Below are 24,242 nucleotides of genomic sequence, written 5' to 3' on the forward strand. Positions count from 1 at the left end.
TGTGACGGACGAGCTGCCTCAGTCCGAGGTTGGCGAGGTTGTCGGACAGGGTGGTGGAGTTGCTGTCGATGTTCTAAATGTGAAAGTTCAGGTCTCCCAGGAAGATGTAGTCGGTGGAGGTCAGGGCGTGTGTGCTGATTAAGTCGGCGATTGAGTCGCTGAACTGGAATCGTGGTCCTGGGGGTCTGTAGACGAGGGTGCCTCTGAGGGTGGTCTTGGGGTCTGTGTTGATTTGGAAATACATGTGTTCGGCGGTGCTGAGAGTGTCGTCTGTGCTGGTCGAGACCCTGATGTTGTTCTTGTGGATGATTGCGATTCCTCCTCCGACTCAATTGGTGCAGTCTCTGAGGGTGATCTTGTAGCCGTCTGGGATGGCTATGGCGATGTCAGGTGCGGAGGAGTCGTTCATCCAAGTCTCTGTCAGGAAGGCGACATCTGGGGATGATGTGTCGAGCAGGTCCCAGAGCTCGACGGCGTGTTTGCGTGCGGAGCGGGTGTTCAGTAGGATGCATCGGAGGTGGTTGAGGTCTTTCTTGGTGGGTGATTTGGCGGCTCTGAGGCTGGTGTAGCTGCAGCTCCGGCAGGTGAAGGGACCATGTGTGTGTTTCGGGGCGGCCTTGATGCAGGTGTTTGTCCGTCCGTCCGGAGTTGAGAGTGTGCAGTGTGCTGGCACCGTAGCAGCGGCGGTCGTTGTGGTGGGCGCGGGGACCAGGGGTTCTGGCGCTCGGCGCGGACGGGCGCAGACGGCAGGAACGGGAGCGGCGAAGGGAGCGGAAAGCGAGGGCACAGAATCACGGGGGCAATGATGGGAAACAGAAGGAAAAAGGGCACAGAATCACGGGGCAACGATGAGAAACAGAAGGAAAATGGGCATAGAATCATGGGGCAACGATGGGAAACAGAAGGAGAAAGGGCACAGAATCACGGAGGCACGATGGGAAACAGAAGGAAAATGGGCACAGAATCATAGGGCAACGATGGGAAACAGAAGGAGAAAAGGCACAGAATCACGGGGGCACGATGGGAAACAGAAGGAAAAAAGGGTGCAGGAAAAAATACAGGCACATACAATAGCAGTTACAGACAGCAAAAGCAATAAAAACAATAAGGGCAATACAAAAAATGACACAGACAATAGAACAAACCTAAGGCCTACCACTGGCCACCAGGGATGAGGTGCAGGTGGTAGCCTGCGGGTGGAGGAGGGCCTCGACTTACCTCAGCAGCAGCAGCTGGGGCAGGGTCAGGGCGCACAGGCGGTGCTGTGTGGAGGGGGAGAGACATCCCTAACAAGGTCAAGGGTCGCTCCCCTCTTCCAGGTGCAAGAAAATGGTGGCAGCTTCCTTGTATAGGCTAATATACCATGAATATACCATGAAGAAGAGAGGTTGGTGGGGGGTGAGGAGATGAAAGAAGGTGCGTGTGGGGGAAAATGATTTCCAAAGGCCAGTGGAGGATGGCGGTTGAGGTAGACAGTGGGGTACAGGAAAATCTGAACTTTTGAAATGTGGATGGAGAAGGAAGGAATGTAGCAGTGTTGAGTGTGGAAAGAACTGAAATGGGAAGGACAAAGTATCTGAAAAACGGGTTGCTTTTGAGAGAGAGAAGGATGGTTTCTCCTGAAGCTCTGAGAGGTGCACTGCTGAACATGGCACGAGGGACATCTCAGCATCTCTAAGACTAAGGAAAGTGATAACAATGTATTGGTGGCTGGGAATGGATGTGGAAGTGGAGAGGTTCATGAGGGATTGGACAGTGTATGTTGAGTGAAAAAGTACTGAAGCCCGGGACTCAACCCATGGTGGTTAGCTTTTACCTAATAGTTTGTGGGAAGAAGTAGAGTTAGATATATTGGGTGCCAAACATTTGGCAGCTGGGACAATGTATGTGTTGGTACTGTTAGACATGTTTTCAAGGTGACCAGAGGTAACTTTCACCCTGGGGATTGAAACAAAGCATGTTGTGGCATTTCTGAAGGAACACATAGGGAGAGGGAATACTGAATGTATTACGGACCGATAATGGAGTCCAGCTAATCTCCATGGAGATGGAGGAGTTTCTGATGGGAAATTGTATAGAGCACAAGATGTATGCTTTATATAACCCAGAAGCTTATAGAATAGTAGAAAGCTTCAATAAGGTGTTGAAAGATACCGTCCAGATTACCAACAGTTGTGCGTTGTAGTGGAAAGGCGAGGTGGACTCTCCCCCCCCCCCCACCCCCTTTTAGCGCTTTGAGACCCTCATTGGTGAGTAGTGTGTTGCTATTTCCTGATTGATCTCCTCCATGGTTGAATAAGATGTGTGAAAGGAAGGTTGGAAAGTGTGAAAATTGGCATGAGAGAGAAGGGAGAAAACTAAACGAGAGAAAGATGTGATTTGACGGTAGGGAAGTAGCGAAGAGGGCGAGGTGGTGATTGGGTGAGAATCAGAATACCGGGAAGTGGTCAGGGAGTGAAGTTCTCCAATGCGATAAGAGTAGTGAAACGGTTTGAAAAAAATGCTATTAAGAAGGCAGTCTCACAGGTTTTGAATCTGAATCGAGTGATCGGAAGCTTAGGCGAGTGAAAACTCCTCCTTTACCTAAGAGCACTTTGGTTTTCGCCCAATAATGACCACCACAGAACAAGCTCTAAATCTTTCCCTAATACTGGTTAAATAAGTCAAGGCCAGGAGGGAGACAATACACATGGCCTTTATGGACCTCTCCTGTGCCTTTGACTTAGTAGCCAGAAATAAATTGTGGGACAGCATGGGACTTGCAGGAGTAGATTAATCCATACTGCATGTGTTAAAGTCTTCACCAAGATACACATATGTACACTACTCCCAGTTAGGTGGCCAGACTCCCCTATCATAGTTACCCATTAGGTGAGACAAGGCTGTATCTTGGTTCCTTTTTTACTCCTTTTTAACAGATTGTACCCCTGACATCCCAAAAATTGGTTTGAGCCTAGTCCTGGTTATATTATTCGCAGACGATGCAGTCCTTCTGGCCAGTACTGCAAACCGACTGCAAGCTATTTTAGATGAGTTTTACAGCTATGCGCAGGGGATTAAACCTCAAGGTTAATAATGGTAATTCCTATATTTTAACATGCAGGCATAAGACCACCCGCTCCAAGTCGTATTATAGCGGCCATACACCAATAAAGAAAACAGTTTTTCGTTACCTGGGCATCCTATTTAGCACAAACCTGAAATGGGACCCTCGGATTCATCAAAAAAAAAAAAAAAATCGATGGAGGTGGCCGGTGAATCTCTGTTTAGATTCGCAAAAAATGTGAATGTCTGTCAGTGGGTACAGTGGGTACATATGGTGCGGGAGTCTGAGGACATACACCTCCAGTTAGCCGAATACAAAATTTAGCAAGGTTATTAGAAATTCCCAGATCCACATAAAATGTTATCACTCATAAATAAATGGCCCTTGATTTCAATGAAGACAAGGTGGGCTTAGCACCTATCTTCTTGTGGGTTAAAACTGGATGTGCTCCGGAGCTAAGTTTCGCTCTGGGAATAGTAGAGGATATTCTGAAACAGACTAATGTGCTAGATATCCCATGGATCAAGTATGTAAAAAAAAAATAACCTTCATGACTTGGGATTAACTAGCGTTTTTGAGAATACTAATGAGATTGGCTCACACACAAAAGGTTCTGGTAAAGGGCACATACCATGCCTGAAGAGATGAAATGAGACTCAAGAAAGCTCTGGGCATGGCAACCATCCACGCGTATATCCCTTTGTCAACTTGCGAAGGTATGGAGCCTTATCTATTATGGTTAAAGGCACCAGAACATACATTTTATTTAACATGCCTTCCAATGGATGATTCAATTCATGGTGGCTTTTCCCTTTACTGGGACATGGTTTGCATCATTATCCCGCTCCCCATGTGATACAGTGTCCATACAGTCCACTGAGCACTTTGTTATTTTGCACCTTATATTCAGCTTTTAGAATCCGGTTTTGACGCCCAGTTTGAGCTGTGAAATGTTATACAACACACCAAGAAGATTTACTGTGTTTACAACACTATGAGTCCCAATCAGTGATTTTATTACTCATGCGAGGAGTTTAAAGGAAAAGTATGCAGTGTGACTCAGTTATGACGTCATGGAAAGGCAATGATTAAGTGCAACTTAGCATTTTATCTTGACTTTATTGTGTGTGATCTGATTGTAATCGGTTTTCTACTCTGTGCTTTTACGGTCTTTTTGACTGAATAAAGATTATTTGATGAATTTGGTGATTGTGGTGAGAGGTAGTTAAAGAATGGCGACATCAAGACGGTGGAAATGAAGATGCGGGAAGTGATGGAATGAAAAGTCGTTTGAAAGTAAAGTCAAAGAACTGTAAAGGTACTCACATATGTAGATGTAGAAAATGATAGCAGGCTGTAGTGAGGGGTTCTCACCAGGATCTACTGAAGGTGGTGGTGTTTCGGTATATATTCGCCTCACGAACAGTCTCAGAGTTTTTGAAAATATTTTGCGTTTTACTGTACAGCAAATGCCTTTCGTTTTGCCTTTTATAAATGTATGCATTTTACTGTATGGCAAATGTATTTAGCAGTGCCTTTTATTCAGTTGTACACCTTTTCATGTATGTCAAAGTTTGTTTGTTAAAGTACTTCAATTGATGTGTAACTAAGGTCTTTGGGGCGAGGGGGATTGGCTATTGTCTGTAAAAGAGGGAGGTATCTGGGACTTTGAATGTGGAGCTGCTATCATGCTGTATAATGATGCTGGGCAAGAGTGATTCTAATAGAGAATGTTCGGGTTTGAAATGAGTGGATTGGAGCAGCTGCGAGGCGGTTGGCTGGGATGGCTCTCAGTATCTCAGACTTGTGAATAAACATATTGCAACATCATGACAAGCCAGAGCATGATTACTTGGAAGGATCATACTATTCCACATGTTAAAACTTGGCTTTTGCCTCTAATGAACTGATGGTGGATCTCAAGAAGTTTCGGTTTTGGAGTGGCTGCACATGTTACTCCTTCCCACTGATTGCAAGTCCAAGATAATGCAAGACAATAATTGTCATGTGTGCATTTGGTATTTCTGACTGCTCTTTCCCATCAAGGAGTTGCCCAGGTAAGGGTAGAGCGATGCATGCAGCGACGATGGAAATATGTTGCCACATTGTTACATATTTAGCATACACCATTGGTGCAAACTTTGTGCGGAAAGGAGGCATTTGGAACTAGTAATGTTAATGCATAGTGATGTGAAATTATACATCCTGCAAGACTAATTTCATCATGTAATTCTGTTCTTGCAAGCGTTGATGAACTCCGGGAGTGCTGTCATCTTGATACAAATTATTCACACAAACGTTTTTTAGTATTCTCAAATATAAGTTCAACCTCCTTGTGATATCATTCTTTGGAATCAAAGTAGACATACTTTGTTATCTCTGAACAGTGCTGAGAGTTGAAACTCCTCTGCTCTACCTTTACATTTTACACTCCATTTGTGACAGAAATAACCCTAGATAATTGCTGACAGTATCCACCATTCTGAGGTTATTTCCCCAACTGTTTTGAGAGAAAAACTCAACTATGACATTGGAGGAGGAGATACAGATTGACCGTTTGGTTGAAGACTAGCCTCTACTTTGACTGGTTTCCAGACCTTGTTTTGCCAAGAAACTCTTAATACGCCTGCTATTTTTGTCCTGTCACCAGATGACAAGTCAGTGGCTTCTATAACACCTTGCGTACTTTTAGCCCAAGGAGACTTCAAACCACATGCAAAAGTTGCACCTGCAGTTCCAAACGCTTAAATGCACAACGGAGATGGTGCCTTAGTAGTTGACTAATTAGAATGCAAGCTGTCTCTACTGCATCTAATGCACATCAAATGACTGCACTCCAGATAGTGTTCCCCTTAAGTGCTAGATTCAGTTTGAGGATCTCGATTGTGCTGAAATCCCTCTATTTCCAATGGTGGAAGTAATATCTGAAGCTTGAGACTTGGCACCTATCAAGTCTACAGCCACCACTGGTGCCATCATGCATCCTGCTGTGATCTTCTCTGCCGGCCTGGCCAGAGTCTTTTTTCAATCCCTTGATTAAATGTTCTCTTCCTGAATTTATGAGCCACCACAGAGTTTGGTGGAACTTGCTCCTTAATGTAAGTAGTACCCCAAGAAACTACATAATATTTTCGTTCTAACTCTAGGGATTATTTAGCTGGCCTTTGCTGAGCTTTTAAAATTCTATGGTGTGGATTTAAAAACAGCCTACAGCTGTGGTAAATACTGTGCTTCACTTCTTATTTGTACGAGAACTTCTTCCTTTTAATTTACCTGTCATAGTGACACAAAATTAGAAATTTTACCTTTGAATAACTGCGCAACATAAAAAGGGTCTCCCCATAAGGGAACGTTTGATTGGATAGGTACACTAACCTTCATGTGGTGAACCAATCTCATCAATTCTGGTGACTGTAGGTGGCAACGCAAACGCTTTAACAACTTCATTGCGATTTGATTCCAGTTCTTAGGAACTGAAAAATCTGGAGAAAATTAAACCACCATATGCCCTAGTTCTGGATCAATATTTTGTTGTCATATACCTGCTCTTGGGGTTCCAACAGAAACCAATGGACACATTCTAATTCGAAAACAGTTCCTAATCTGGGTTTTCATTTTTAAACTGAAATACTTCTTTGAAGACCAGTCTGAGTCAAAATAAACGTTCATGGTTGGTCTTCTTCGAGTGCACAAGACTATATTCAAGTCCTAGGTCTGTGTGAACTCGCAAACCTCTTAAGGTTAGATGCTGCTCTTGAAGCTGAACCTCTTTTTGAGATCAGTCTTCAGTGTGAAGTCTAGATTCATTTAAAATCTTGCGGGGGTTTAAACATCTTTCAAGTCTGACCTCTTAAGAATCTGTCTACACTTTGAATCCAAACTCTGTACCTATCTTGTGTTCTCTGGTTTAGAAACTGTGCCTCTAGATTCATATCTTTGGAGAAGTCTCTGTCCTTTTGAATGTAGGCTGCAGTGGGATATTTTGTTTTTAGCTCTACAAGCTACAGAATCAACATTATTTCTTTCTTTACTAGGAGGTGGACTTCAATTATAACATTTATTAACATGAACGGTTGAGCAAAAAAAAAAAACTAGAGACCCCTCAACAGTGCCTTTGTACTCTACTCCAAAGGCTCCATGCCAGACAAAAAGACTCACTTAGAGTATGATGGGCCAATGCTACCCAGTGAATAGTAAATGGTCTTAATCATTATAGATTCCGCCTCCCCGTATGAAGTGTTAAGACCAGACCAAGTTAAGACCAGACCTAATTTGAATGTAGATATGATGAGAGAGACCCAGTTCTACATGTTTCAGATGAACATATGGAGTCCCTTGCTTTTGCCCATTGGTGGCAGGTAGAGCAAATTCAAATACATAAAGTAGCTGGGATTATTTTTATTTTTACCTTCTGATATTTTTGGATTCCATCTTTCTCCTGCTGCATTCTCAAACGCTCCCGCTCATCTGGTGTATAACTTTCGGGAATCACGTAGTCACGTGGCCGATCCTGACTGCACATTTCACAGCCCGGCCTGGTTGGTACGTTGATGTATGTGCAAATGGGACAAGACCAGCCTACCTGTAAAGACAAAGTAAAGTCTATTTGGATCAGTACTTTCTCAGCTTCTTGTTGAAATGGCGTCATAACTATATTCCATTTTTTTTTTAAACATAACTGTAAATCCGTGAAAGCTAGGAAAGAAAACAGTTAAACTGCTCTACATTTAGTGACTTACAAGTAACAATAATAATGTAATGAAACTTGCAAGAAAGGCATGGTACACATTAAACAAGCAGTAGAGAACAAAGGGCCTGCCATGTGATTGTGCTGATGATGCAAAGTAATTGATACACTATGTAGTAACAGTATGTGACAGCACACTCATGTGCTAATACTTAGGAAATCCACACAGCTGCAATTTCATTTTAACTTGGTTTATTTCATATCTGGAATGTTTAACACGTTAAGTTTGGCACATTTTAGAACATTGAATTTTGTTTTATCTCACAATGAAGAAAACAACTAACACAAACAGAATGCTGTGTAACCTAAATCATACAAAAACAAGTCTGAACTGATAATGAATCACCATTTACATCTTTCACATTAAAGCGCACAGACTGTGATGAACATCAAGTTAAACCTGGCATATTATTCTAAATGAAAAATGAAGTCAGTAGCTTAATGAGCATTCCATGCAGTCTTCTTAAATCTTAATTTTTGCATAAATGAATGAGAAGGAATATGCTACTTACCAGTATGCATCTGTTCTTGGCATAGAGGGCTGCAGAGTGGTACATTTATGAATAGATCGCCATCTGGTGTTGGGCTCGGATGATTGCACTTGTTTTTCTTCTGGAGAAGTCTTTGTCGTCATAGATGACTCCTCCTCTTGGTGTTAGTGCGCATGGGCATCGGCTCCATCCTTAGATTGTTTTGCCATAGTAGGGTTAGATGGAGTAGTGTAGTATAATACATAAAGATATGCCCATGTAAATTTATCTAAATAAGATAATGTTGGGACAGACACAGGTTTCCGGGGAGGCAGGGAGGGCATGTACCACTCTGCAGCCCTCTATGCCAAGAACAGATGCATACTGGTAAGTAGCATGAACTATAGTTACTTACCTGTAAACTGTGGTTCTCCAGTATTGGTGTCTTTCATAGATTCACATGCTTGAATATCCCCCGTCGTCGAAGTGGGAGTCCCACGGTACATAAAATAGCAGTATATATGCATGTATACATGAAAAATATAACTAATAAAATATACATACATATAGTGCAGTAAATTGTAAATTCCAAAAGTACCATAGAACACAATAGGCCCATTGAAAAGCCTAAGGGAGAACTCACTTTAGTAGCATATCAGAGTCATTATGTGTTGGATCACATTCCAGCCAATCAGGCTGTAGCCTCCTCTAGAACCTTCTCCTCAGAAGCCCAAGTCCTCAGATTTTCGTAGCACAGAGTAAGTAAAAGTGCCTGAGGAGAAGAGAGCCTCTGAGGGGAGGATGGGAGGGTCGCATGTGAATCTATGAAAGACACCAATACTGGAGAACCACAGTTTACAGGTAAGTAACTATAGTTCTTCTCCAGTATTAGGGGTGTCTTTCATAGATTCACATGCTTGAATAGAGTAGAAAGCAGTAAATGATCACATAAGTCATAAAGGTAATACATCAAGCAAAGAAGGTAAATATATATGGTAATAAGCAATAAATACCAAAACATTATTACTAGAAAACAAAACCTTTATGACTGGAGGTGGGTAGCAACAGAGGCTCACCTTTACTGGAAAAGATTCCGCAGCACCGCTTGACCCACTGCCGCATCCGCGGCGTCTGTTGATTGCAGGCAGTAGTGCTTAGTAAAAGTATGGCTGCTCGACCAAGTAGCAGCTCTGCAGATCTGGCGTAAGGGTACCCCCGCAAAAAGGGCAGCCGAAGTAGACACTGCTCTAGTTGAATGAGCTCGAACAGGAGCAGGAAGGGGCTTTCCAGCCCGTTGGTGGCAGAAGGATATGGTAGAGGAGATCCACCTGGTTATAGTCTGCTTGGTAACAGGTTGTCCTTTGCAAGTTGGACCATATGCCACAAACAATTGATCAGATTTTCTGATAGGTGCAGTTCGTTGAATGTAGAATTTGAGACAACGTTTCAAATCTAATGAATGCAATGACCGCTCAGCTGGAGTTTGCGGAGCAGGAAAGAAAGTTTTCAGAATTACAGGTTCGTTGAGATGAAAGTCACTGGGAACCTTCGGGATGAACTTAGGATTAGTTCGTAATGTCACAGCCTCTTTGGAGAATTTTAGGAAAGGAGGCTGTATGGTAAACGCCTGGATGTCACTGACACGTCTTGAGGACGTTAAGGCGAGTAAAAGAGCAACTTTCCACGTGAGAAATTTAAGAGTTGCCGAGTGAATAGGTTCAAATGGTGGTAGAAGTAGTTGAGACAAGACCAAATTCAAACGCCAGGCAGGCGGAGGGCGACGGATAGGTGGAAACATCCTAAAAAGGCCCTTGTAAAATTGTTTAATGATCCTTGAAGAACATAAAGATGTGGAACCATCATGGCGGAAACGGGAAATCGCCGCCAGAAACACTTTAAGAGTTGAGTGGGACAGACCTGATTTTGCCAGGGATAAAAAGAAAGGTAAAATTTGTTCAGGTTTTGCAGTCATTGGGTCCAAATCCTTGGTGCGGCACCAGACACAGAAACGTTTCCACTTGAGTTGGTACGTTTTTATGGTGGAGGGAGCGCGAGCCCGCGCTAACACCTCCCTGCAGTCCTTGTCAATAGTTAATCGTGCAAATTCATTGTACTCAGGTTCCAGGCATGGAGTTGAAGGTATGCTGGATCCGGATGACAAATTTGTCCCTGCTGCATCGTGAGGAGGTGCGGCAGAGGATGGAGTGGCAACGGATCGGACTGCGAGAAGAGGAGCAGGTCCGTGAACCATGGACGTCTCGGCCACTTGGGTGCGATCAGGATGATGCGACAAGGTTGGAACCTCATCCTGTGTAACAAACGAGGGATCAGAGGAAGTGGAGGGAAAGCATAGATGAAATCGTTCGACCAATCGATCGAAAATGCATTCCCGCTCGACTCTCTGTGGGGATGCCGACTTGCAAAGCGTGGGCATTTCTTGTTGACAGCAGTCGCGAAAAGATCCATCCGTGGCTGGCCCCACCGCCGGAAGATGTACTCGACCGTGGGTTGATTGAGTTCCCACTCGTGATTGTCTGATGACGCTCGGCTGAGTGAATCCGCCAGAACATTGGCCACACCTGGCACATGAATGGCTGTGAGATGAATTTGACGTTGGATCGCCCAATCCCATATTTCTTGTGCTAGTTGAGAAAGTGGAAGAGACCTCGTGCCGCCCTGCTTGTTGAGGTAGTGCATGCTGGTGGTGTTGTCCGTCCTCACCAGCAAAGTGTGTCCCCGCACTAACCTCTGGAAAGATTTGAGGGCTAAGAAAATCGCCAAGAGTTCCAGACGATTGATGTGCCAAGTTCGTTGTATTGCTGTCCACTTCCCTTTCACAGACATGCCGTCGAGATGCGCTCCCCAGCCTTCGAGAGACGCGTCTGTTGTAAGCGTCAGAGTTGGGGGTTCGTCCTGGAATGAACGGCCTGCAGATGTGTGGAGGGTGAGCCCACCACTCCAGCGCTTTCTGTATGCGAGGTGTTAAAAGGACCTTGTCCTCGAAGGACCCCGACACCTGTTTCCACTGCCTGTCCAGTTCCTCCTGGAGAGTCCTCATGTGCAATCTGCAATTTGGAATGAGGTGGATGCACGAGGATGCCATGCCAAGGAATGATTTGAACATTCGGACAGAAACGGACAGTTTTGATTGGAGGGAGCGCACCATCATTAACATGCGGTCCTGTCTTTCCCGGGAAACGTACACTTTTCCCTGCCGAGAATCTAGCAAGGCCCCGAGAAAATTTCTGCGTTGCGAAGGTTGAAAGTGTGACTTCTGGCAATTGATTGAAAGCCCCAAGGCGTGGAAAAGGGAGACGCAAACTTGAGTGTGCTGCTCCGTCTGGTGAAAAGTGCTTGCCTTGATGAGGCAGTCGTCCAGGTATGGGTAAAATTGGATACCTTGGAGACGTAGGAAGGCAGCTACGGGGGCCAAGATCTTGGTAAAAACCCTTGGTGCCGAGCGGAGGCCGAATGGCAGGACTTTGAATTGGAAGTGTAGCTGTCCGACCGTGAAGCGGAGATACTTCCTGTGTCTGGGGTGGATTGGCACATGGAAGTAAGCGTCCTGAAGGTCGATTGTGGAATAGAACTCGCTTGGATTGAGAAAATTCAGAATTTGGATCAGGGTTAACATCTGAAAAGTTTTTGAAATTAGAAATTTGTTTAGAGCTCGTAGATCCAATATTGGACGCCATTCCCCCGACTTCTTCTTGACCAAGAAAAAACGGGAATAGAACCCCTTGCCGCGTTGACCTTGCGGCACTAGTTCGATGGCTCCTTTTTTGATCATTAAATTCACCTGGGCCAGAAGGTCCTTGAAATGAGGGGGTGGTGGCCCCGAAGGTGGATGATTGGGTGGAAATTTTGTGAATTCCAGGGTATGTCCTTTGGATATAACGTCCAGGACCCATTGGTCGGAGGTGATTGTAGACCATTTGTAAAAGTATTTCGAGATGCGACCTCCAAGATGTACGGTCGGCAAAAGGAAGGGTCTGAGGCAGTCACTGCTTTTTGGTGTTTGATCCACCTCTATAAGTGGATTTCCTTTGGTAAGGCCTGGAGGTGGATTGTCGAGTTTGAGATTGATAGGCACCCCGCTGTCTGTTATCGTTGTATGTGTTGAATGAACGATATTGACTGGAGCCACGAAAAGTAGAGGAGCCTCCGCCCCTACCCCGTGCACCCCGAAAAGGCCGTTTCTTGTATTGTAGGCTTGCCAGGGATTTCGCAGTGTCAGTGTCCTTTTTTATTGCCTCAAGGGCATCATCCACATGTTTGCCAAACAATAATTCTCCGTTATAAGGCAAATCTAGGACTCTTGCCTGTACTTCAGGACGGAAAGTGGTAGAGCGCAGCCAGCCTTGACGCCTCAAGACTGCAGCCCCCGCCAATTGTCGAAATCCCGTGGAGGAAATATCGAGTGCACACTCAATGATTTCGGAAGAAATCAACTCTCCCTCGTGAATAATCGCCTGTGCTTCTGTCCGGATAGCCTCAGGCAGCTGAGGAATCAATGCAGCAATCTCGGACCACATCTGGCGGTCATAACGGCCCAGAATAGCCAGAGTGTTTGCCGCCCTCACTGTAGTAGCCGCCATGGTCGTGAATTTCTTCCCTATGGAATCCAATTTGCGGCCTTCCTGATCAGGAGGAGACGTGAGTGGCGTAGCAGGATTGCGTGATCTTTTTTGCGCAGCCTGAGTAATTACCGAATCTGCCTTCGGTTGAGACACTAAGCAGGCCGGAGAAGACGCCGGTGCTTTGTATTTCCTGTCCAATCTGGGTAAGACCGCAGGAACAGAATTGGGACGTTCCATCAATTTAAGGCCTTCCTTCCAAATATATTCCACGATTGGTATAGTGTGGGATTGCCTCTGTGAGATGTCTTTAAAGTCATATAGAAAGCAATCACTTTCATGCTGTTGTTGTTCGACTTTGAGATGAAACCGTTTTGTAGCCCGGATCATCAAATTGTGGAAATGTGCCATGTCCACTGGGGGCGAATGTAGAGGCGAGGTGGGCGGAGTGGAAGGTGTTTGAGCCCTATAATCGTCCCACTCATCCATGCCGGCGTCATTGTCGTCGTCATCTGTGTTGTGAGGATCCGGATCCTCATCTCCAGTGTCAGGGCGAGTACCATCCGGTGAAGCCGGTGAAACTGGTGTAGGTGCCTGAGGAAGTTGCGGTTGAGGCTGCGGAGGAGGCAGCGGTGCTGGAGAAGCAGGAGTAGAAGATGGAAACCTGCGGTTATAATCATCCAGCATGTGCTGAAGGTTCATCACCAAGGACAGAGGTATCTGGGTAACAGGCTCTGAAGGCACCGGTTCGGACGTATCAACAGGAAACAAGTCAGTCCCATCTTCGACATTGTCCACCACCTCACCCTCGTCACTATATTCCTGGCACTTAATGTTCAAATCCGAAGGACTTGTTGCCTGTTTAAATAATCCTTCCACTTCCGAATCGTTTCCGGATTCTTCCTCACCAGACTGGAATAATTTGTCTGGAAGACGAGCACCACTCCTCACAGGACTCAGTTGGATGAGTGGTATGGTCCGCAAAGAAGAAGCAGTAACCACTGTGTAGATGGAAGCCGTCTTCGGTAGAGGTTGGTGCGACGCCAACGAGCCCGTTGGCGTAAATGCGGCACCGTCAGCAACGCCCTGAGGCGACTTGGACGGGATTTTCTTCGTCGACGAGGATTCCTTGCCCGTCGACGAGCCCGTCGACGGGAGCGGGGCTTTGTTCGTCGACGAGAGTGGAGCTTTGGCCGTCGACGACGAAGGCGTCGACGGTATGAGAGTCGTCGACGAGGCCGTCGACGAAGTAATGCTGGCCGACGGAGACGTCGTCGACGGGGGCACCGTCGACGGGCCCGTCGACGGGGTGCTGGGTGGAGGCTTGGTCTTCGTCGACGATGGATGCGCCGACGAAGGATGCGTCGACGGCTTCGTCGTCGACGGGGCGCTGAGTGGAGGCTTGGTTTTCGTCGACGGTGTATGCGTCGACGGCTTCGTCGTCGACGGTCTATCCTTGCCGGTCGTCGACGAGATTTTCACCACTGAAGAGATGGGTCTCACCTTCGAGGTCGCCGTCGACGAGGTGGTCGTCGTCGACGTAGCGCCGGTGGACATGGAACATGTCGTCGTCGACGTGGAGGTGGTAGAAATGGATTTCGTCGACGCTGAAGACGTCGGCGGGCGCGACGACGAGCCCGTCGACGAGCCAAAACCAGATTTCTTACTGGTAGGTAAGGCTTTGGGCGCAGACGTCAGAGAACCAGGTCCCGTAGACGTGCCCTGAAGCGAATCCTGTGGGGAGACAATCCTAGAGGACTCCAACAGTCTCCTCTTCTTGAGAAAAGGAGAAGGAGCCTCGGTCTCAGACCCACGCTTCTGAGAGGACTTTGAAGCAAAAGATGACAGGCTCTCCACATCAGAAACCACAGACTCCGAAGTTCTCAACTTCTGTAGCCACAGAAGGAGACGGGCCTCTCTATCTCTCAGAGTCTTAGGAGGGAAAGTACGACAGTACTTACAGTTTTTCACCTCATGGTCTGGGTAGAGACAGTAAATGCATTTACTGTGTGGATCCTCGTGGAAAAGGCGCAGTTTACCACATGAAGGGCAGGCTTTAAACAGAGATTTCTTGTTTGAAGACATTTTCTTGAAGAAAAAACAGTTAAAGTTGAAGAAAACTGAGCAGAGCTCAGGGAGACTCCCTTCACACGACGTGCGGTAGAAAATCTGAGGACTTGGGCTTCTGAGGAGAAGGTTCTAGAGGAGGCTACAGCCTGATTGGCTGGAATGTGATCCAACACATAATGACTCTGATATGCTACTAAAGTGAGTTCTCCCTTAGGCTTTTCAATGGGCCTATTGTGTTCTATGGTACTTTTGGAATTTACAATTTACTGCACTATATGTATGTATATTTTATTAGTTATATTTTTCATGTATACATGCATATATACTGCTATTTTATGTACCGTGGGACTCCCACTTCGACGACGGGGGATATTCAAGCATGTGAATCTATGAAAGACACCCCTAATACTGGAGAAATTCCGTTCGAGGCATATGGGCTGCAGATGGTACATTTATGAATAGATTGTACAGCAGTTACCTCCCTAGCGGTGGTCACCAGTGTCTGTCGCAACTGTTTGAAATAGAGTTTTTAATACAGCTTGGCCCACTCTGGCTTGTTGTGTAGCCTGTACATCAACACAGTAGTGCTTTGTGAATGTATGTGGTGTAGACCAAGTTGCTGCTCTACATATGTCATCTAGGGGAATGTTCCCTAAGAATGCCATAGATGCTCCTAGCTTTCGTGTAGAATGAGCTCTAGGAGGAACAGTTAATGTTCTCTTTGCTTTAATGTAACATATCTGTATACATCTTACAATCCATCGAGCGATGCCTGCTTTAGAGATAGGATTGCCCTTATGTGTTGGGGAAAATGCTACAAATAGTTGTTTAGTTTTCCTGAAGTTTTGTGTCCTTTCTATGTAGTACAAAATGGCTCTTTTGACATCTAGTGTATGTAGAGCCCTTTCTGCTACCGTCTGTGGCTTTGGAAAAAAGACTGGTAGCTCCACTGGCTGGTTGATGTGAAATGCTGAAATTACTTTAGGCAAGAACTTTGGGTTTGTTCTAAGAACCACTTTATTCTGGTGTAACTGTAGGAATGGTTCTTGTATTGTCAATGCCTGTAATTCACTTACTCTCCTGAGTGAGGTAATGGCTATAAGGAACGCCACCTTCCATGTAAGGAATTGTATCTCGCACCTATGCATAGGTTCGAAAGGTGGTCCCATTAGTCTGGTGAGTACTACGTTGAGGTTCCAGACCGGGGAAGGTGGTAATCTTGGTGGAATGACTCTTTTAAGGCCTTCCATGAAGGCTTTTATCGCTGGCACTCTGAACAGTGATATATGCTGCCTGTTTTGTACGTACGCTGCTATAGCTGCTAAATGTACTCTGATAGATGTGTACGCGAGATTACATTGCTGTAAGTGTAGTAAGTAGCAAATAATCTCCCTTGTTGATACGTCCAGAGGGTTGATATTATTAGTAGTACAGTGTATAGCAAACCTCTTCCACTTAGCTGCATAGCATGCTCTGGTGGTGGGACGTCTCGCTTGTTTAATTATCTCCATGCAATTTGGGGGTAGATCTAAGTATCCAAATTCTAGGATTTCAGGAGCCAGATCGCTAGGTTCAGTTGTGTGGGATCTGGGTGCATTATTTCTCCATGGTTCTGTGTAAGGTGCATGGGTAGAATTCTTAGCTTTTGATGTGGCACTTGTGAGAGTTGCAGGAGCGTGGTGAACCACGGTTGTCTTGCCCACGTGGGTGCTACTAGTATCATGGTCATTGAGTGTTGTTGCAGCTTCCTGACCACTAATGGGATTAGTGGGAGAGGGGGAAAAGCGTATGCAAATTTGTTGGACCAATTTATCCATAACGCATTGCCCTGTGACAGGTGGTGTGGGTACCTGGACGCGAAGCTTTGGCATTTTGCGTTCTGATGAGTGGCAAAGAGGTCTATCTCTGGCTGTCCCCATCTTTGGAAGAATGGCTGCAGTATTTGTTGGTGCAGTTCCCATTCGTGTATTTGTTCCGACTGTCTGCTTAAGATGTCTGCTATCTGGTTTTGGACTCCTGGTAGGTGTTCGGCTAACAGATAGATGTTTTGAGGAATGGCCCATCTCCAGATTTCCTGTGCTAGTCTGGATAGTTGGAGAGAGTGCGTACCCCCCTGTTTTTGAATATAATACATTGCTGTCATGTTGTCTGTTCTGATCAGGACTGCTTTGTTGGCAACATGTATTTGGAAGGCTTTCAATGCTAGAAACACTGCTAGTAGTTCTAGATGATTGATGTGCAGTCTTTTTTCCTGCACACTCCACCTTCCTTGTACTGTGTATTTCTCCATATGTGCTCCCCATCCTGTGAGCGATGCGTCCGCTGTTATTGTCACCTGTGGAATCGGTTCTAGGAACGACCGCCCCTTGGCAATGTTTGTTGTGTTCCACCACTTCAGAGAGCGGTGTGTGCGGTCGTCTACCAACACCAGATCTGTAATCTGTCCTTGAGCCTGATTCCACTGTGTCGCTAAGCATTCTTGTAGCGGACGCATTTGTAGTTTGGCATATGGTATTAGCAGTATGCAGGATGACATCATCCCTAATAGCTGCATGAACACTCTTGCTGGTAGTGAGTGTTGTGGCTGGAATCTTTGAATGATTGTAAGCATTGTTTGGATTCTGACTGGATTGGGGTATACTTTGGCTTTTTCTGTGTCTATAGTAGCCCCCAGATATTGTTGAACCTTGCTTGGTTGTAGGTGTGACTTTGTGTAGTTCACTGTGAACCCTAGCTGGTGTAGTAGCTGAATTGTCTTTTGTGTGTTTTGAAGACATTCCTCTTGTGACTTGGCCTTTATTAGCCAGTCGTCCAAGTATGGGAAGACATGTATTTGTTGTCTTCTTAGGTGAGCTGCCACCACTGCCAGGCATTTTGTGAACACCCTTGGTGCCGTTGTGACACCAAACGGAAGGACTTTGAACTGATAATGTTGTCCTTCTACCACAAACCTGAGGTATTTCCTGTGGGCTTTGTGAATTGGGATATGAAAGTAAGCGTCTTTTAGATCCAGTGTAGAAAGAAAGTCCCCTTTCTTCAGTAAAGGAAGTACTTGTTGGAGCGTGACCATGTGGAAATGTTCCGAATTTATGTATGCGTTGAGAGGTCTCAGGTCCAGTATTGGCCTTAGAGACACGTCCTTTTTGGGAATTAGGAAGTATAGTGAGTATACTCCTGTTCCTTGTTGGTGCTGTGGAACCTTCTCTATGGCATGCTTTTCTAGTAGGGATAGTACTTCTTTTTTTAACAGTGTCAGGTGATCTTGTTTCATTGGACGCTGTTTGGGGGGGATGTTTGGTGGGGTAGATGTGAGTTCCAGGCAATAACCATGTTGGATAATTTGTCTCACCCACCTGTCTGATGTGATGTTTTCCCAGACAGGTAGGAACTGTGATAGGTGTCCCCCGACCGGTGTTATATGGTCTGGGGGGAGCTGTATGAAGTCACTGCTTTGGGGTTGGAGAGTTGCGGTTGTTGTTGTTTCCGCGACCTCTACCCTTGTTGTTGTTACCTCTGTAACTACCTCTAGAATTGCCTCTGGGTGATGTAGGTGTAAAAGAGGTTTGTTGCTGGCTTGTACCTGTATTTTTGGATCCTCCTCTATAGGTGGACCTACGAAAGGAACCTCTTTGTGTCGGCTGTTGCAATGCTCCCATTGATTTAGCCGTTTCCGTATCCTTTTTCATCTTTTCTAAGGCCTCATCTGTCCCTGTGCCGAAAAGTGTTTTCTCATCAAAAGGTTGGTTCAGTAATGATGTTTGTACCTCTTGTTTGAACCCTGAAACCCTGAGCCATGCATGTCTCCTTAACATGATGCTTGTGTTTATAGCTCTTGCTGCAGTGTCTGCCGCGTCTAGGGCGCACTTGATTGAAGTGTTAGTAATTAACTTCCCTTCCTGTATGAGTTGATCTGCTCTCTTTTGATGTTCGTTAGGGAGATGTGTGATGAGTTTTTCTAACTCATCATAATGCGCTCTGTCATACCTTGCAAGTAGTGCTTGTGTATTAGCTATGCGCCAGCTGTTTGCCGCTTGAGATGCTACCCTCTTACCAGAGGCATCTATTAGCTTAGACTCTTTGTCAGGAGGTGGAGCTTCTCCTGTAGATAAAGAGTTTGCTCTCTTACGAGCGTTTGTGACTACTAGTGAGTCTAGAGGAATTTGCCCTTTAATGAATATTGGGTCTTTTGGAGCTGCTCTATATTTCTTATCAATCCTTGGGTTCAGTACCCTAGCCCTCACCGGGTCTTTGAATATTTCTGATGTGTGAGTGAGAAGGCCCTTAAGCATTGGTAGTGTTCCTGATGTTCTTTGTGTAGTAGGTAGTGTTTCTAATAAGAAATCCTCTATTTGAGGTTCTGCATGTAGTTCTACCTTGTGGTATCTTGCTGCTCTATTAATGAGTTGCGCAAAACCAGTATTATCATCAGGAGGTGAAGGTTTTGAAGGATACAGTTCAGGGTCGTTATCGTTATCTGACCCTACATTGTACTCTTCCCATGGGTCTGCCTCCTCTGGGATTGTGTCTTCATCATCCCCAGGATGTTCTCCCTCCCCTGTGTCACTTTCTACATCTGTTGTAGGTGTAGATGGTCGTGTGGGAGGAATATTTGGCCTATTGTGAGGAAGAGGAGAAGAGGGTGTGTCTCTAGGTTTTGGAGAATGGGGAGGAGTTGTATTTGTCCCCATTGTTCTCTTCTTCGGATGAGTCCTGTCGTCCGACTGTTCATTCTTCCTCTTTTTAGGTAGTTCTGTGACTACCTTGCCAGTTTGTGGATCAATAAACAGAGTCTTTTGTTTAGGATCTGTTTTATATTCCTGTGTCGGTACCGCAGTTTTCGGGTCCGAAAGGTGTTTTTTCTTCTGACTGTCTATTTGTGTTTTCGGCACCGAGATTTTATTCGGATCCGATGTTTTCGGTGTCGACGATGTCCCCGATGTCGAGGGTGTTTTCGACGTCGAAACGTGTTTCGGTGTCGACATGGACTGTTTCGACTTCGAGCTTTCTTTGACATGGAGCTTCGGTGTCGATGTGGGTCGTCTATCGGAACCACCATGATGGGAGACCGAGTGTTTCGGTTTCGTTGCCGGGCCCGAAGGCGGGACGTCGGAATTTTTTTTCGGTTGTCTGACCGGGCTCGAGGGCGGGGTCGACACCGTGCGGGGTCTGTTCTTTGGTAAAGGGACGTCGTCACTCACGGTTTGCTGGACGTCGATTTCCTCGACGTCGGACTCGTCCACTTCTGACCCCGCTTCGTCGACCTCCTCTTCCTCCTGTTCTGGGTGCTGGTCCTCGAACAGCTCCGGGATTGCTTGTGACTGCATTCTCGATACCTCGTGTCTTCGGGCTCGACGGTTTCTAATCGTCGATTTTGAAGAAAATGCTGCACAGGCCTCACAGTCCCTGGATTCGTGTTCAGGGGACAAGCAGAGGTTGCACACTTCGTGTAGGTCCTTGTGTGGGAACTTAGCACCACACGTTGGACATTTTTTGAATGGAGTCCTTTCCATGGACTCCGGGCTGGACTACGTCGAGCTGGTCTTCTCGTAGTCGTCGTTCTTCGAAACGCGTCGAGATGGAATTGAAGTCGCGTTCGATAACAATACCGTCGAATTGGAAAGGGTTACGCGCCGAATATAACCTTCTTTATTGAAGTCGGTCCGGAGCACTTCGATCCTCATCCGAACCCGATGGCGGAAAAAAACAATCTAAGGATGGAGCCGATGCCCATGCGCACTAACACCAAGAGGAGGAGTCATCTATGACGACAAAGACTTCTCCAGAAGAAAAACAAGTGCAATCATCCGAGCCCAACACCAGATGGCGATCTATTCATAAATGTACCATCTGCAGCCCATATGCCTCGAACATTAATAATCTGTAAGAATAAAAATAATAATCTAAGTACTGGTACCTCATAGTATAATCCATATGCTGTGAATTATTTCTTGATGAGATGCTGGGACTCCTCAACAAATCATGGAAAAGTAATATCAAATCACTCATTTAGTTTTACAACCTAACAACATTATTGTGTTAGTCAATCATCCAGCCAAAAAGGTTGAAAAGTATAATCTCTATCACAGGCCATCATCAGATTTTCACACTAAAGTACACAAACAAGTTATGGGTTGAATTTATCTCAGTCACTAGTAATTACTCATGGGTGCATCTCAGTTCATCGCATTTTGATTACCATGCCACCTCAGTTTGGACCCAGCCGTATTCAAATCAGTCTTCACCCTGCTCTAATAGGAACAGTCCAGCCCAAACTGCCAGGTCCTCCTTCATATATGCAGAGGGGTATTTGTGTCTGTAAAAACCTCTTCCTCATTGGACTTGGGCCCAAAAAGGAGTTGTTCGCAGGTCGTATTGACCTCTGCTTGCGCCCTCAAGTGGGTCAGAGTTGTCGGATTCCACTATGGACTCGGAGAACAGTATACATGTTGGTTCTGTATATCTAATCCAAGAGGATCGGTCTTCCTCTCTATTATAGGAAGGTCTATTCTCAATAGTAATCCTCCAAGAGATATCGGTAAGTTCTCGCTTTAGTTTTCATTTGTTACGTCTATCAACACTAAGTTAGACTTTTTGTTATGTTCAAATCAATTGAACTAGTTAATAGTTTTTTCTCCCCAATTTCTCCAATGCTGCTTTAACATTGTTGTGGTATCTGACTCAAAGATTGCTTTTTCTAATACTAGGATTTTCAATAATTCCCTTTCCCCATAATACATTTCTTCATGGTTCTCCTTACCCCCTTGCAAGCCTTATTTCATTTTACAGGTAATCCAATCACAGTACCAGCTAGCACAGTACAAGTCTCCCCTTTTCCAGGCTATTATTTCGGGAACACCTATATTCTGGCCGACCAAGCCTCACATCCCCACAAACAAACCTCTCATTATTTTATTTTTCAGCCTATGAGTGCTATCCATTGTTTTTCCAGTCCTGATGATGACCTCCCAATTACAATAGAGGTTGAAAAACCAGTGGCTTACAAACATCTGGACTCATGTCCTCCCTTTATTTGCATACTTTTTTGAGTCCAGAGTCATTTTCTTTCCGATAGAAGTGTCAATTTCTTGTGTTCAGTTACTTAACATTCAATTGTCAATACTGAATAAATGGGGGGAGTGGTTAGCAGCCGAGCAAGATGGCTGCTGCTTAGAAGAGCTCCGGGGGAAGCAGTAGCCTTCCGCATCAATCCGATAACTTATCGGTCACAAACTTATGCTCCAGGGGCTCTCGCTGGTGTTCGGAGGCGAGCGACGTCTGCAGGCACAACTCCGGTCAAAATCCAAAGCCAGGAACGCGTGCTAGCCGAGTGCGGACTGCAGCGGCCTACAGACCCCACTGAAGCTGGGGACTCGATTGGCGGACACACCCACGGCAGGACGCTATGGCAGCGGGGGCGCGGGAGCTAGCGTGTGCGGCCCTGAAACCTACGACACCGGAGGAGCTCCTCGGGAGCCGGGCGGCGCCTCAGCCTCCCCGCGATCCCATCCGCCGCGCCCAATGGAGGTTCAAAACCGGTGGCCGCTGGAGCGGTGTGATCCTACGGCGCAAAATAGCGCTGACACAAAAGACACCCTGGGCGACAAGCTAGGGGGTGGAATGGGGGGCATTGGAGCAGAGACGACCCGTGTGGGAGTGCTGCCATAGCAGATCACCAGCCCGTGATCTAGGCCCCAAGGAGACCAGACACTAGGTGAGGCCTGCCCACAGCCGTGAAGCCAGGGACTCAATTACTCGGCAGACCCGAACTTTGGACAGTGCTGGAGACAAAGGGCCCCCCCCCATCACGGTGTGAAAAGCACATACACGTAACCACCCCCCCATCCCAATAACGGTGTCTGAGATCCTGGCTGGAAGGCGGGGGCGGTGAGACACAATTATCCACGCCCAGTGGCCGCGTAGTGACGCCAAATTGTAATACGGACAGCAATGGCGCTATATTAGGGGCACAAGGCTGACAATCGTACAGGACTGCAGAGGTACTGGGCGAACAACGACCCCCAGCAATTGACCTACCGGTGGTGATACAACATCAAGAGGCGCCCTGAGAACACCGGTACGCCGCGTGGAACAAGAACCTCTACGGTAAGCAGCGGCCTGTACCGGGGTGCACCAACAGTTAGGGGTGGGGGGGGGAGATGGCGGGCAGGGGCCCACGGTCTTCGGCCACCCAGTTCAAGTTAGATAAATATGCATACGGAAAGGACGTCCTGCCACCGCCGGAGCGAAGGAAACCATCGGACAAGACCCCAGGGGGTGAGGGCGCACCAAAAGTAACCTTGGAGGACATAATGGTAGCCCTTACCAATGTCCAAGCAACAGTGGGGACAAAATCAACAGATGTATCTTTCTTAAAGGCGGACTTCCAAAAAATGACAGCCAGGGTCACTGAAGTCGAACAAGTCACCAAAGCTCTAGTGAAAGATACAGCAATCCTGCAGAAAACAGTAACCCGGCTGGAGGCGGAGAACAAACTAATGGCGGCAAAACTGGACGACAAGGAAGGGTGCTCCCGCAGAAATAACGTACGAATTACTGGAATTCCTGAAAGCGAAGGGAGCTCGGCGATGGACCTATATGTTGAGGATCTTATAAAATCAAGGCTCCAACCCAGGGGATTATCAACCTTCTTTTCAGTCGAAAGAGCCCACAGAGTCCCTGAGGGGAAGCCCAAACCCGCCCCCCCGACCTGTACTTGCCCATATTTTCAACTTCCGAGATAGAGACTCTAAATTACAAACCACCAGACTGGCACCACCGATCCGAATCTAGAACTCAGCAGTGTCTTTCTTTCCGGACTACACAATGGCGGTCTCTAAGCCCCACCGGAGCTTCATGGAGGTCAAAAAATAATTGAGAGCCAAAGAATTGCCTTATTCAATGCTATTCCCGGCGAAACAGAGTTGTGGCGGATGGCAAGACATGGTTTTTTGACACACCTGAGGAGGCGCACGACTGGCTCGAGGGCTGACGACAAGTAGGTGGGTCCAAGCGCAGGAACAGAAGCCAAAGCCGCCATGGCATAACTGAGGAAACTGAAGACCAAGAACAACGACGGGCTGAGGAAGAACAACTACAACAGAATGAAGCTGAAGAACAAAGTTAAGGGAGACCTTTAGTTTTGAAAATAACCGCAGTGTGAAGACACGCACCTGGAATATAGTGCAGTCGCGCCTGCTTTGGACGCTAAGCTGCAGCAGTTTTTGGGGGGGAAGGGAAGGACTACGCCTCTCCTTGGACTTCTTACCCCCTTCACGCAAGTACTTTTTCGGGGTTGGGATCGAGCACTTTGCTAAGTTGGGGAGGCGGGCAGT

At 46.3% G+C, this 24,242-nt stretch overlaps 1 protein-coding gene across 1 annotated transcript in view; it reads right to left on the bottom strand.

Moving 5' to 3' along the window:
* The window catches only part of LOC144828452 (ranBP-type and C3HC4-type zinc finger-containing protein 1-like), a 540,072-nt gene that overhangs the window by 302,849 nt on the left and 212,981 nt on the right, over positions 1 to 24,242 (bottom strand). The window contains exon 8 of the mRNA XM_078686629.1: positions 7,455 to 7,628. Within this exon, the coding sequence (XP_078542755.1) occupies positions 7,455 to 7,628 (174 nt within the window). The remainder of the gene's footprint in view (positions 1 to 7,454; positions 7,629 to 24,242) is intronic.

The sequence above is a fragment of the Lissotriton helveticus genome, chromosome 4_1 (assembly GCF_964261635.1).
Source record: "Lissotriton helveticus chromosome 4_1, aLisHel1.1, whole genome shotgun sequence".
In the NCBI taxonomy this organism is placed as follows: Eukaryota; Metazoa; Chordata; class Amphibia; order Caudata; family Salamandridae; genus Lissotriton; species Lissotriton helveticus.